We start from the raw sequence: 15,547 nt of genomic DNA on the forward strand, positions 1-15,547 counted from the left end.
AGGTTCCCTCATCAATCAATCAATCAATCAATCAATCGTACTTATTGAGCGCTTACTGTGTGCAGAGCACCGTACTAAGCGCTTGGGAAGTCCAAGTTGGCAACATCTAGAGACGGTCCCTACCCAACGGTGGGCTCACAGTCTAAAAGGGGGAGACAGAGAACAAAACCAAACATACTAACAAAATAAAATAAATAGAATAGAGATGTACAAGTAAATTAAACAAAAAGAGTAATAAATATGTATAAATATGTCCCTCTGGACTCCTCTTTCCCAGGCTCTCCCGGCCCCCCAGAGCGGGGCCTCCCAACGTCTTTGACACCCCAATCTTATCTCCTTCTGCGTCACCACGGACAAGTATATATCTATATGTATATAGACATGTACATATCTATACTTCTATTTATTTATATTGATGCCCGTTTACTTGTTTTGATGTCTGTCCCCTCCCCTCTAGACTGTAAGCCCGTTGTGGGCAGGGATTGTCTCTCTTTATTGCCACACTGTACTTTCCAAGCGCTTAGTACAGTGCTCTGCACACAGTAAGCGCTCAATAAATACGATTGAATGTAATAATGAATGAATCTCCGCAGGCGGCCCGAAATCGTAGCAAGTTGAGGCAAACACGAGAACACACCCGCTCAGTACTGCGCCCTGCCACGGATCGAGCTGCACCCTCTCCAGCTCTTTACTGTCACATCTACTTGTCCATATTTATTCTATTTATTTTATTTTGTTAATATGTTTGGTTTTGTTGTCTGTCGCCCCTTTCTAATAACAATAATAGTAATGGCATTTATTAAGCGCTCACTATGTGCAAGGCACTGTTCTAAGCGCTGGGGGGATACAAGGTGATGATGATGATGGCATTTGTTAAGCGCTTACTATGTGCAAAGCACTGTTCTAAGCGCTGGGGGGATACAAGATAATAATAATAATAATAATAATAATGGCATTTATTAAGTGCTTAGTATGTGCAAAGCACTGTTCTAAGCGCTGGGGAGGTTACAAGGTAATCAGGTTGTCCCAGGGGGGTTCGCAGTCTTAGTCCCCATTTTACAGATGAGGTAACTGAGGCCCAGAGAAGTGACTTGTCCAAAGTCACCCTGCTGACAAGTGGCAGAGTTGGGATTCGAACCCATGACTTCTGACTCCAAAGTCCATGCTCTTTCCACTGAGCCACGCTGCTTCTCGACTGTGAGCCCGCTGTTGGGTAGGGACCATCTTTCTTTGTTGCCAACTTGGACTTCCTAAGCACTTAGTACAGTGCTCTGCACACAGTAAGTGCTCAATAAATGATTGAATGAATGAATCTAGCTGCACTCTCTCCAGCTCTTTACTCTGTCACATCTACATGTATATATTTATTTTATTTTGCTAATATGTTCTGTTTTGTGGTCTGTCTCCCCCTTCTAGACTGTGAGCCCGCTGTTGGGGTAGGACCATCTCTATATGTTGCCAACTTGGACTTCCCAAGCGCTTAGTACAGTGCTCTGCACACAGTAAGCGCTCAATAAATACAATTGAATGAATGAATGAATCTAGCTGCACTCTCTCCAGCTCTTTACTCTGTCACGTCAACTTGTACATATTTATTCTATTTATTTTATTTTATTAATATGTTTTGTTTTGTGGTCTGTCTCCCCTTTCTAGTCTCTATATGTTGCCAACTTGGACTTCCCAAGCGCTTAGTACAGTGCTCTGCACACAGTAAGCGCTCAATAAATACAATTGAATGAATGAATGAATCTAGCTGCACTCTCCAGCTCTTTACTCTGTCATGTCGACTTGTACATATTATTCTATTTATTTTATTTTGTTAATGTTTTGTTTAGTTGTCTGTCTCCCCCTTCTAGACTGTGAGCCCAGTGTTGGGTAGGGACCGTCTCTATATGTTGCCGACTTGTCCTTCCCAAGCGCTTAGTCCAGTGCTCCGCACACCGTAAGCGCTCAATAAATACGATTGAATGAAAAGATTAAAAACACTTTCATTCATTCAATCGTATTTATTGAGCATTGTGTGCAGGGCACTGTACTAAGCGCTTGGAAAGTACAATTCATCTCATCCCGCTAGGTGAAAACCAAATCGGCCACTCACCCCGGAAAGAAGCCAGCAGGATCATTTAGGTTGATTTTTCATTCTCCTCCGCCCCCGGTCCCATCGCCAACTACATTTGTTGGCTGTCAGGTTGGAATCCAATCAATCAATCAATCGTATTTATTGAGCGCTTACTATGTGCAGAGCACTGTACTAAGCGCTTGGGAAGTACAAATTGGCAACACATAGAGACAGTCCCTACCCAACAGTGGGCTCACAGTCTAAAAGGGGTAGAATCCAATCTACTTTCAGCATCCGTTTCCAAACAAACGGAGTCAGGGGACGATCAATGGTGTCATAGGGCCAATTCCCTCAGGGATCTGGAGTTTTCTGCCCCAGATCAAAATCGCGATGAGCTGATGCTTTAAATGCACCAGGCTGAAGAACTTACCCTTATCGCGAGGCCTCTCAAATCAAGCAAGCTACGTGTTGAATCGTTTCTGTTTTTAAAACCATCTGGAATGCCAAGAATGCCACCCAAGTAGCCAACTGGAAACCTATCCACCTTTCCGCTGCTGGGATCCCAAGACGGCAAAAACCGGCAAGGAGGAAACGTTAAAAAAAATTTATTTCTAGCCCTGAAAGAACAAAGTTATCCAACACACTCATCAAATACAGTAGTTAATGTTGCAGTAACAATTAAATAACAGAATGGGATTAAATTAAACAATAGGCGACATACGATTTGAAGACTGTAAAAAATAAAACAGAGATGGCTACTTGCACCTACTTCCATTTCCATCTGTCAGATTAAGGGAGAGAGAAAAAACAAAGCAACAAATTTGACCAGAGCTGTCTGTTCCAACTACAGTTCCTCCACCCCTTTCACTCCCAAACTGAAATTTAAGGACACGGTTTCTCTGACAGCTACGTTTTCGACAGCCTCTCTGGTCGGAAATAAACACCTCCAGGAAATATCTACATTCTAAAACTGAACGATTCCGTTACGGGGGACAAAGCGGGAGAAGATGGGAGGACTATCTTTCTTTAAAAACGCTCCCTTGCACGTTTGGCGATGGCGGTTCGTATTATACCGCGAGCTATGGAATTGCACTGCCAAACATCAGATGCTGCCAAGGATTAATCCGGATGTTTGGAACTAGGGTACAAAGTGATTAGGTCGATTAGGGAAGTCATTCTGCAGGTGGAAATAGGGAGTCGAGATTTGGAAACCCGAGTGGGTCTGCAAAAAACGTGATCGACTCTTTCAGATCCCAGTTGGGTTAGCCGTAGCTAGTTTATCTGACTCGCTAAAATTTTTTCTGGTCAGAGTGCAGCATGAATTCAAGAATTCAAGAATTCTTCAAAGTGGTCCCGAGAGACACATCACTCAGGGTTTTTTTTTTTTGAATCACACGTCAAAGGCACACTGCTTTGTTTAGGATTGGGCGGGCAACACTTTGGGGGGTTTAAGACTTTGTAATCCACGGGACCCTACTCTCGCCCGCCTCATCCCTTGAGAAAAATTGAGTGGCTTAGCTGGCTCCGTGCTCCTACAACGACTGCAATACGAGCTAGAGGAAGCAGGTAAATATTCACCTCTCCAAGTCACGGCTACCGCTGCAGTGCTAGATAGCGTGGCCTGAAAAATCCAACAGAACTGTTAGGGGCAAGGCCTGGGTTAGAAAGAGATAGTTCATTTCAAAGCAAAAACTTGACACTGCAAAAACGACTGTTAAAATGACAGGAATACTGACTTGCGTAAATGCCGCTCATTCCACAAAACCTGAAGGAAATTTTCAGGGAGAACAATGAACTCAATCACAATTCCGTCTCGCGCTTCGGTTCTTCTGCTCCCAAACTACCAATTTCAGCCCGAACAACGGTATATTCCCCACTGCCGATGAATGTGTTCTGATTAAGGACAAAGGGAGGTACGTCCCCAATTCAAAGAAACAAATTTCAGGACGCAAGGCCCGTTGCCGGCAATGGATGTGCAGGGGACCATCAATGGAAAGTTAAATACAAGCCAAGACCACCCATTTCCCCCACTCCGCCCACCTTGGGGGCTGAGCCATGTGACACGCTGGATAGGCTGCCACGGCGTCCATCGGCCGTGATTTTTCTGGCCTTCCATCTTCACCGTAGGTAAGCACATCTAAGCTCCGCACTCTCAAAGTTGTTAAGGTTTTTTTTTGAGTAATCGATAAAAATCACCGGGCTTGTTCAACTAGTGGTCTGTCCGGTCCTTCGGTAGCATCTCCCTCCTTCAAACAGTCGCCCGAGAGGCCCCTTTCCGACGGACGGCAACACGGTTAAGAGCGAAACGTGGCACCGCAAAGCGCCCAAGGATCAGCTGTTACAAGTCATCAGCATCATCACTGGGAGACAGAAACCTACTGCAGGAAGAACGGGAATCTGGAGGCAAATGAAACCAAGACCCAGCTCGGAAAGCAGAGAGTCTATCCTAGTAAGTGCTAGGGGTAAAAGCTTCTTTTTGCTCCTTCTGAAATCTGCCATCCCATAGGTTCCCGGCGGTCGTTCCCGTTCCAACAGCCGTATCCTGACATCGAAGTCGAAGAGAGGAAATCCAGAGCCTTCCATCTCCGGCTGGATGGTGGAGATGACGTGAAATAACCCTGCCGCAGTTCGCTTTCCTTCCCTAATTTCCAAAACATCCTTCCCTAACGCCCCTGACCAGGTTTAGATTTTCAAAATACGAACAGCAATGGCAAGTCCTTGAGGAACTGCTCCTGGCATGTTGGAAAGGGAAATATCCCCTGAAAAAGGAAATAAAGGCTTGCGTTCAGATCGCAGATCTTTGCCCTGCAGAAACGTTAAAAAGAAAAAAATGCTCCTCTGAAACGTGAGCTACGGGCAGGGCAGGGCCCGGCTGACTTCGTCAGGTAAACTCCGTCTTTCTTCGCTTATCGTTTCTCCTCCGCTCTCTTTACCCGCAAACCCTCGGACCGTTTCGGAAACACGAGAACCCGCCGTCGCCCCACTCTCCTCTCCACTGCCTAAAAGAGAGTCCAAATCCGCGCAGTGTCTTCCACAGTGTCCCTCGCAGCATTCTTCAACGACGCCACCGCAGACCCTGAGAGCTTAGTGGAGGGGTGGACCGTCCATCCGTCATCTTTCGTTTTCCCGCGCCCGCCTTTGTGGTGCAGCTCGGAGGCAGAGCCCCGTGTTTCCCTGGACCCGGGAGGGCAAAGAAATGTCCCCGGGGGCTCGCCCAGTGACAGACACGGCCACGCTCTGGAGGTCCTGCCGACTCCTTGCCAAGAGCCTTTGCGCGCACGGTTTCTCGGGAAGCCGTTGGGTTGACGGGTCTTGGGTCACGCCAACTACACGCGCGTGACGGGGAGTCTGTCTCTGCCGCCGGTGGGTTGTAAAGGCGCTTACTTTTCAAGTCTCTAAAATCTTAAAACATTCCCAATCTGCTGAATGATCTGCGTCTGCTTAAGTGTAGCATAGGTCAAAACGAAAAATAACTATTTCATACTTAAATCCTGAAAACTCCTTGCTTATTGCATTATTTGCCCTCGGGGCGGAAGAAACCAAAATGACAACATATACATAAAAACTTAATTGGAAGAGGAAAAACGAGGACAAATGAGGCACCAGCCAAACTTGCAATCTTTTGGTTTCTGAAACCCGATCGATCGGGATATCCCTTGGAATTGTGGCCGAACAAAGCTTCACGAGGAGAGGAAGGTAAACGCTGCAGGCGCTCGATAGGCAATGGAATTCTCCTTCCCGGTCCCCGATGATTCATAAATAAAAAACACCTTTCGTCCTTTAACTACCAGCGTTTTTACTAGTTTCGACCAGTGCCTATCATTTAGACATATTTTTGAAGCCCAACCCCCCCCCGAAAAAAATCAGCTCTTTCTACGGAGTTCATAGCGTTCTTAACCCAGATGCGTTATTAAATGAAAATGGCTACTTAAGTCAGCTGTTCAGGGTTTCTTTGCAAAGCTGAACCATGAAAAGCCCCTTCTGCTACTACTGGGGAGGCGCAGAACTATTTAATCACACTTGGCTTTAAGTTAGATATGAAGGAAAAGAGAAAGTTTCTCAAAGCAATCCAAAAAGAGGCAGGTATAGTTGGAAGAAGGGCGGAGGGGAGAAGGAAGACTAGCAGAACACGCAAAGGCCTTTCTCGGAAAGCTTGAATCTTCCGTTCAAGTATCCCTCAAGGCACAACGAATGGGATCTGCTACAGCAAAGTCAGCGAAAAGGAAATACAAATCCCAGGTCGGAGAAGTGACCTTTCCGAGCCACCTGCGGGAAGGCGGAAAAGGTCAGCGATTCAGTCCACAATTCCTCTGGACCCAAAAAAGGGGTTTATAAAAGAGTCCATTTCTTTTTCTTGATTTTCCCTTGAAGTTTTCTTGGATGACATTTCCCTGCCCGCCCCCACCCCCCCCGCCCATTTTTGTAGAAAATTTCTTGCAAAACCCTAAAAAGAGCATCAATTTAATATATTATAAAGATTCTTTTTAAACAAAAGGAAGATGAAGGCCATGACGAGGATGTTAACGATTACTCTTCATTGCTTCTTTGGCTGCCATGATTAGCGGCGTCAGGCTAGACAGAGGTTTAGCCAGTTTCAGGAAGGGATGCTGTTAGAAAGAAAAACAAACAAACAAACAAAAAGGATGAAATGATTCATTTGTGAGAACAGTCATTTCAGAGACCTCCTCACCCCTCCATAAAAATCACTACCTTTCTAGAGTTCAAGGGTTCTCACAGAGACACACACGGACATATCGGTACAGGGCTGCCCTCTGTATTCAAGGATGATGCGCGTGGCTCAATGGGAAGAGCCCGGGCTTGGGAGTCAGAGGTCATGGGTTCAAATCCTGGCTCCACCGATTGTCAGCTGTGTGATCTTGGGAAAGTCACTTCACTTCTGGATTCTGACCAAAAAAAACCACTCTACGGTAACACTGCCAGAACAACTATAGATGGAAATGGGGCGTTCTGGGAGAGATGCATCCATGGTGCCGCTACGGGTCGGAGACGCCTCGACGGCGTAAGACAAGACAAGATATGCAGCCCTGGTGATCCTGACTGATCCCGTTTGGCGGGGATCCTTCCAAAAGGCTGCTCTAGTTTCTAACGATGCCACATATCCGAACTCACCTGTAACAGTTCTTTGGCAGAGCCCCTCTTCTCTACGTCCATTTCCAAACACCGATTTAGGAAATCACGGAATATCGGGGAGAGTTTCTCTGGGTTCTGAAGTTCTGGGGTTCCATTAGTTGCTATCAAATACAAGGCCTGAAAAGAGAGCGGCCTTGTCAGGGGTAATCTCGTGGCAAAATCCCATTTAATATGCTTTTGTTTCAAGGATTGGCACAGCGCTCTAGCTCGGGTATCTCGTGGTCTGGATTAATCATCAAAAAAACATGACCGTGAAGTCATATTTGCTCCGTTAAAACTTTATTTTGTTCCGATAGGCTTAGATTTTCCTCTTTCCTAGAGGTTTTCCTTCTGGAAAAATATATAATAATATAGCTGCAGTCAAAACAATACCTACTATCTGGACCCTCTTGACCGTTAAAAGAAATTTCCGGCTCGTATCACGTCGAGAACACGCTAAAAGCTGAAGCGGTGACAGTTCACCATAACAATGCGTTTTAATCTGGGGAGGTTACCAAAACAAAAATGAATCTACTTCTGCCAAAAAAACTCAAACCAGACGCTGGAAATGCGGAATGCACACTTACACAGGAGTTCAGTCCCAGCACTGGTTTTTCGGACATTTTTATTCTTCGGACTACTGGATCATAAATACAGTCTCTATCCACCGTTTGGAAAAGCCGAATGGGCGACGTGGGAGCCGCCCCAACAATAAGCAGCCCGCCACGGGTAATCTCATTTCAAAATGCCTTTTAATGTGTTTTGTTTCAAGGGTTGGAACAGGCATTACCACTCAAGTTGTTTGTACGAGGGCCATCTCCAGGAAGTTAATAATTAGAGTCAGAAGAGAACTTTTGTCTTTCACACGCAGACCTGGGCTTACTAATGGAGCATTCCGAAACCACTGACTCATCACTGAACAGTCTTAACTCACCACTCATTATATTCACACCCACGACCTACAACTAAATGACTGACATTCCAACTCACCCTCAGGGGGTTTTCATTGAGGTACGGGGGTTCTCCTTCCACCATCTCAATCGCCATGATCCCGAGTGACCAAATGTCCACTTTGGGCCCGTAGGCTTTCCGGGTGACCACTTCAGGTGCCATCCAATAAGGCGTTCCGACCATGGTGCTTCGCTTACTCTGCTCTGGGGTGATCTGAGCACAAAAACCAAAGTCGGCTGCAGGAAGGGAGAGACAGTTGAGAGTTAGTCACTCGACACCGGTCTGAGAAATCCCACAGAGTGTTACACTTTTTTTTTTAGGGTATTTGTTAAGAGCTGGGGTGGGTAGAAGGTAATCAGGTTGTCCCACGTGGGGCTCACAGTCTTTCATTCATTAATTCATTCAATCGTATTTATTGAGCGCTTACTGTGTGCAGAGCACTGTACTAAGCGGTGGGGAAGTGCAAGTTGGCAACATATAGAGACGGTCCCTACCCAACAACGGGTTCACAGTCTTAATCAGCGTCTCAGTGGAAAGAGCCCGGGCTTTGGAGTCAGGTCACGGGTTCAAATCCCGGCTCTGCCACTTGTCAGCTGTGTGACTTTGGGCAAGTCACTTCACTTCTCTGCGCCTCGGTTACCGCATCTGTAAGATGGGGATTAAGACCGTGAGCCTCCCGTGGGACAACCTGATCACCTTGTAACCTCCCCAGCGCTTAGAACAGTACTTTGCACATAGTAAGCGCTTAAATGCCATTATTATTATTATTATTATTACTAATCCCCATTTTACAGTAGAGGTAACTGAGGCACAGAGAAATGAAGTGACTTGCCCAAAGTCACAGGGCTGACAAGTGGCGGAGCCGGGATTAGAACCCGTGGCCTCTGACTCCCAAGCCCGGGCTCTTTCCACTAAGCCGCACTGTTCTAAGCGCTGGGGTAGATACAAGGTAATCAGGTTGGACACAGCCCCTGCCCCATATGGGACTCACAGTCTCAATCCCCATTTCACAAATGAGGTAACGAGGCACAGAGAAGTGAAGTGACTTGCCCAAGGTCACACAGGGGACAAGTGGCAGGGCAGAGCCAGGCCCTATCCACTATACTCTAACCACTATGCCATGACGCTTCTAGACTGTGAGCCCACTGTTGGGTAGGGACCGTCTCTATATGTTGCCAGCTTGTACTTCCCAAGCGCTTAGTACGGTGCTCTGCACACAGTAAGTGCTCAATAAATATGACTGAATGAATGATGCTTCTTTTTCTACAGCCACCCAGAGCATATATATGTATGTATATATATATAGCCATGCTTACTACTAACATAGCCCCTTCCTTCCTCTCCCCCTCGTCCCCCTCTCCATCCCCCCCATCTTACCTCCTTCCCTTCCCCACAGCACCTGTACATACGTATATATGTTTGTACAGATTTATTACTCTATTTATTTATTTATTTATTTATTTTACTTGTACATGTCTATTCCTTTTATTTTATCTTGTTAGTATGTTTGGTTTTGTTCTCTGTCTCCCCCTTTTAGACTGTGAGCCCACTGTTGGGTAGGGACTGTCTCTATATGTTGCCAATTTGTACTTCCCAAGCGCTTAGTACAGTGCTCTGCACATAGTAAGCGCTCAATAGATACGATTGGTGATGACGACTGATGATAACATAGACACCGATATACTCATTTATTCATCTTTCTACACTGTTGCTATTACCACGTCCCCTTACTCCTCAAAATCCCCCACTGGTTGCCCATCCCTCCCCGCACCAAGCAGGAATTCCTCCCCACTGGCTTTGAGACACTCAATCTGCTTTCTCCGCATTATTCATCCCCGCTCCTGCTCCCCAGCCCACACGCTTCAATCCTCTGATGCCCGGCTACTCGCTGCGCCTCACACTCACCTCTCTCACTGAACTCTTGTCTCTCACACCCTCCCTGGAACTCCCTTCTGCTTAAAATCCGGCAAACCTTTACTCGGCCCCCTAATTCTTTTATTGCTTTTAATGTCTGCCTCAGCCCCAAGAGAATGGAGTGTGTCTACCGACTTCTGCTGTGCTCTCCTAAGTACTATGTACAGTGAGCTGCACACAGCACTCAAAAAAATACCATTGTTGGATTGACCTTCAAAGCCCTACCAAAATCATCTCTCCTCCGAGAGGCCTTCCCCGACACATCTCTCACCTCCCCACACTATTTCCTCCCGTCCTGCATCATCTCAAATCCCGACTCCGCCAATTGTCAGCTGTGTGACTTCGGGCAAGTTACTTAACTTCTCTGGGCCTCAGTTCCCTTATCTGTAAAATGGGGATGAAGACTGTGAGCCCCCCGTGGGACAACCTGATCACCCTGTAACCTATTCTATTCTATTTATTTTATTTTGTTAGTATGTTTGGTTTTGTTCTGTCTCCCCCTTTTAGACTGTGAGCCCACTGTTGGGTAGGGACTGTCTCTATATGTTGCCAATTTGTACTTCCCAAGCGCTTAGTACAGTGCTCTGCACACAGTAAGCGCTCAATAAATACGATTGATGATGATGATGATGATCCCCTTCTTGCCCAACCCAACGGCCTCTACCCCTTTCTAATCCTCCTTAACTTCACAGCTGCCTTCGACGCTGTCGACCGTCCCCTTTTTCTGGAAACACTATCTAAACTCGGCTTCACTGCCACTGTCCTCTCCTGGTTCTCCTATTTCTCGGTCTCTTTAACGGGCTCCTCCTCTGCTTCCCACCTCCTAACCGTGGGGGTCCCCCAGGGTTCAGTTCTCGGTCCCCCCCTAGTCTCCCTCTACCCCCACTCCCTTGGAGAACTCATTCGTTCGCCTGGCTTCAACTACCATCCCTATAGGGATGATTCCCAAATCTACATATCCAACCCTGATCCCTCCCCCTCTCTGCAATCTTGTATGTCCTTTCGCCTTCAAGGCATTTCCACTTGGATGTCCCACCTTCAACTCAAATTAAACATGTCTAAAAGAGAACTCATCTTCCCACCCAAATCCTGCCTTCCCCTGACTTCCCATCACTGTAGACAGCACCCCCATCTTTCCTGTCTCACAACCCCGTAAGCTTGGCATTATCCTTGACTCCTCCCTTTCAATCAACCGACATATTCAATCCATCACTAAATCTTGTCGGTTTGACAACATCTTGGCTAAAATCTACCTTTCCTCTCCATCCAGATTGCTATCACGTTAATCCTAGCACTTATCCTATCCCACTTCGACTGCCCTATCAGCCTCCTTGCTGACCCACCCCATTTCCCGTCTTTCCCCACTCCAGTCCGTACTTCACTCTGCCCCCAGATCATTTTTTCTACAAAAATGTTCAGGCTATGTTTCCCCATCCTCAAGAAACTTCAGTGGTTGCCTATCCACCTCCGCATTAAAACAGACACTCCTCACTCTAGACTTTAAATCACTTTATTACTCGGCCCCTCCTACCTCACCTCACTACTCTCCTATTACAACCCAGCCCGCACAGTTTGCTCCTCTGATGCAAACCTTCTCACAGTACCTCGATCTCGTCTTTCTCACCACTGACTTCTTGCCAACTTCCTGCCTCTGGCCTGGAATATCTTAGTACAGCGCTCAGTACAGGGCTCTGCACACAGTAAGCGCTCAATAAATACGACTGAATGAATATCTTCCCTTTTCCCATCCGACGGCCTGCACTGCCTTACTGAAGGCCCATCTCTTCCAAGAGGCCTTCCCAGACTAAGCCCTCCTTTCCTCTTCTCCCACTCCCTTCTGTGTCACCCTGACTTGCTTCCTTTATTCATCCCCCTTTAGACTGTGAGCCCACTGTTGGGTAGGGACTGTCTCTATATGTTGCCAACTTGTACTTCCCAAGCGCTTAGTACAGTGCTCTGCACACAGTAAGCGCTCAATAAATACGATTGATTGATCCCCCACTCCCAGCCCCAAAGTCCTTACGTACGTATCTGTCATTTCTTTATTTATATTAATGTCTGTCTCTCCCTCTAAACTGTGAGATCGCCGTGGGCAGGGAGCAGGTCTGTTATATTGTACTCTCCCAAACGCTTAGTACAGTGCTCTGCTCACAGTAATCACTCCATAAATACAACTGACTGACCTCCTCCATAGCATCTGTATACACGCCTTCACACTCTATGGTTTCCCCCATCTGTAATATACTTTAGTGTCTTTCTCCCCTGGGAGTGTAAGTTCCAGTAAGACAGCACTTAGTACAGTGCTCTGCACAGGGTAAGTGTTCAATGACGGTGAATTGGCTGTTCTGTTCCCATAGTTTGTAAATTTTTTTTTTTTAATGGAATTTGTTGAGCGCTTACTATGTGCCACTCTCTGTATCAAGCACTGGGATAGATTCATTCATTCATTCAATCGTATTTATTGAGCGCTTACTGTGTGCAGAGCACTGTACTAAGCGCTTGGGATGTCCAAGTTGGCAACATATAGAGACGGTCCCTACCCAACAGGGGGCTCATAGTCTAGAAGGGGGAGACAGAGAACAAAACATATTCACAGAATAAAATAAACAGAATATGTACAATCAATCAATCGTATTTATTGAGCGCTTACTGTGTGCAGAGCACTGTACTAAGTGCTTGGGAAGTACAATGTGGACAAAAGTGCAGTGTGGCCCAGTGGAAAGCTAAGCTCTGCCACGTGCCTGCTGCGTGACCTGCTGTGTGACCTTGGGCAAGTCACTTCACTGTGCTTCAGTTGCTCCTTCCTACCAGCGCTTAGAACAGCGCTTTGCACATAGTAAGCGCTTATATAAGCTAACCACATCAGGCACAGTCTACGTCTCACACTGGGCTCGCAGCTTTCATCCCCGTCTTACAGATGAGGGAACTGAGGCACAGAGACGTGAAGTGACTTGCCCAAGGTCACACAGCAAGCAGGTGGCAAAGCCAGGATTAGAACCCGGGTTCTTCTGACTCCCTAAATACCGTGTGACCGTCTCCCCCTTTAGACCGTAAGGCTTTGGAGGGCAGGGACGATAACTTTTACTTCTAACGTTCTGCCCCTGATGGACGCTCAATGTTTACGACTGACCTGCTCTAAACACCGCCCCCAAAAAAACCAATTCTGGAAGAAAAGGGAAAATGTAGACTAAATTTTTTAAAAAAGTTTTGTAAATAATAATAATGTTTCTTCACACTGAATACTTTTAGAGCACGTACAAATACTCTAAAATACCATTAGATGTGATAAGATGCTCTATGAAAAGATGCTCCTCGTACCCCACCGTTGGCCCTGAAATATTTCTTCTCATCTTACAAGGCCTCATCTTGGAGGCCTTCTCAGATGAGCCCCTTCCTTCCTCTCCCCCTCGTCCCCCTCTCCATCCCCCCATCTTACCTCCTTCAATCAATCAATCAATCAATCAATCGCATTTATTGAGCGCTTACTGTGTGCAGAGCACTGTACTAAGCGCTTGGGAAGTACAAATTGGCATCACATAGAGACAGTCCCTACCCAACAGTGGGCTCACAGTCTAAAAGGGGGAGACAGAGAACAAAACCAAACACACTAACAAAATAAAATAAATAGAATAGATATGTACAAGTAAAATAAATAGAGTAATAAATATGTACAATATGTACCTCCTTCCCTTCCCCACAGCACCTGCATATATGTATATATGTTTGTACATATTACTCTATTTATTTATTTTACTTGTACATATCTATTCTATTTATTTTATTTTGTTAGTATGGTTTTGTTCTCTGTCTCCCCCTTTTAGACTGTGAGCCCACTGTTGGGTAGGGACTGTCTCTATATGTTGCCAACTTGGACTTCCCAAGCGCTTAGTACAGTGCTCTGCACACAGTAAGCGCTCAATAAATGCAATTGATTGATTGATAAATGACTGATGCAGAGTTCAGACTACACTCGTGAGGTAAAGAGACACTACTTTAGACATCACAGAGACACGCTGTTCTGCCAAATGGCGGTTTTTAGGGACTCTGTCCCAGAATAAGCCGTCTGCTGCGTACGCTGAAAACGGCTGGGGCAACCATGGAAAGAGAAGAGGCCACAAACACTTCGCTTTGAATGGGTTTAAAAGTGGAAAGGAGCTGTATGACTTTGTTGTAATGGTGAGGAAGTAGCTCTGAGGTCGTCGCTAGTTTCTGTTAAACTACATTTCCTTTTCACAGAAATGCATCTTCCGTACGTTAACCTGTCTGTGCTACAGAAGCAGCGTGGCTCGGTGGAAAGAGCCCGGGCTTTGGAGTCAGAGGTCTTGGGTTCAAGTCCCAGCTCCGCCAATGGCCAGCTGGGTGACTTTGGAAAAGTCCCTTCACTTCTCAGTTCCCTCATCTGTAAAAAGGGGATGAAGACTGGGAGCCCCCCGTGGGACAACCTGATCACCCTGGAACCTCCCCAGCGCTTAGAACAGTGCTTTGCACGTAGTAAGCGCTTAATAAATGCCATCATCATTATTATTATTCTTAGTGTGGGGAGGTGTTCCTGGTATTTTTTAAGCGTTTACTACGTGGCAATCAGGTTGGACACGGTTTCTGTCCCGTAATGGGCTCGTGGTCTAAATAGGAGGGAGAACAGGTAGTGAATCCCCACTGGACAGTTGAGGAAACTGAGGGACAGAGAAGTGAGGTGACTTGCCAAGGGTCACATGGCAAGCAATTGGCAGAGTCAGGATTAGAACCCAGGCCCGGGCTCTTTCCACTAAGCCATGCTTAGTTCAAAGACATCACGTATGCTCTGTTCGGCAGAGTCTAGTGCCTTGAGGGCAAATAATGAATACGAACAAGTTTTGTTTTGTTGCCTGTCTCCCCCTTCTAGACTGTGAGCCTGTTATTGGGTGGGGATCGTCTCTATATGTTGCCGACTTGTACTTCCCAAGCGCTTAGTACAGTGCTCTGCACACAGTAAGTGCTCAATAAATACGATTGCATGAATGAATGAAACGGGTGAGTGATGACCTGTTTCGTCTATTTTCTATTCATCTGGTCAATTACTTTTTCCTCTCCCATTTCCAAAATAAAATTGATCGCTCTGCAGTTAGCAAAAAAAAAAAAAAAACCAAGGCGGTGATGTAGAAAAGTATTGGTACTAAATAACAGTTCTCTGCTGGGTAGTTTTTCCAATCGGGATTTTAGTGAGTTTCATTAGGTATCATATCTATTTATAGTGAAAAAATACCCGCAGACAACTTCGAAAGGACTGTTTAGAGCCAGGAAGAAAATGAGAGGGCATGACCATGCCCCTTCCTTCCTCTCCCCCTTGTCCCCCTCTCCACTCCCCCATCTTACCTCCTTCCCTTCCCCACAGCACCTGTATATATGTATATATATGTTTGTACATATTTATTACTCAATGTATTTATTTATTTATTTTACTTGTACATATCTATTCTATTTATTTTATTTTGTTAGTATGTTTGGTTTTGTTCT

General features: G+C 46.0%; 1 protein-coding gene across 4 annotated transcripts in view; it reads right to left on the reverse strand.

Annotated features, from left to right (window-relative positions):
- Nucleotides 1–6,478: 6,478 nt before the first annotated feature.
- Nucleotides 6,479–15,547, reverse strand: part of PAK2 (p21 (RAC1) activated kinase 2) — a 147,193-nt gene continuing 138,124 nt past the window's right edge. For all 4 annotated transcript variants that reach the window (XM_038749853.1, XM_038749852.1, XM_038749851.1 and 1 more), the window contains 3 exons: nucleotides 8,180–8,376; nucleotides 7,190–7,327; nucleotides 6,479–6,666 (listed from right to left, as the gene is read on the reverse strand). In XM_038749853.1, the coding sequence (XP_038605781.1) occupies nucleotides 6,580–6,666; nucleotides 7,190–7,327; nucleotides 8,180–8,376 (422 nt within the window). In that variant the 3' untranslated portion in view covers nucleotides 6,479–6,579. The remainder of the gene's footprint in view (nucleotides 6,667–7,189; nucleotides 7,328–8,179; nucleotides 8,377–15,547) is intronic.

The sequence above is a fragment of the Tachyglossus aculeatus genome, chromosome 1, assembly GCF_015852505.1.
Source record: "Tachyglossus aculeatus isolate mTacAcu1 chromosome 1, mTacAcu1.pri, whole genome shotgun sequence".
Lineage (NCBI taxonomy): Eukaryota > Metazoa > Chordata > Mammalia > Monotremata > Tachyglossidae > Tachyglossus > Tachyglossus aculeatus.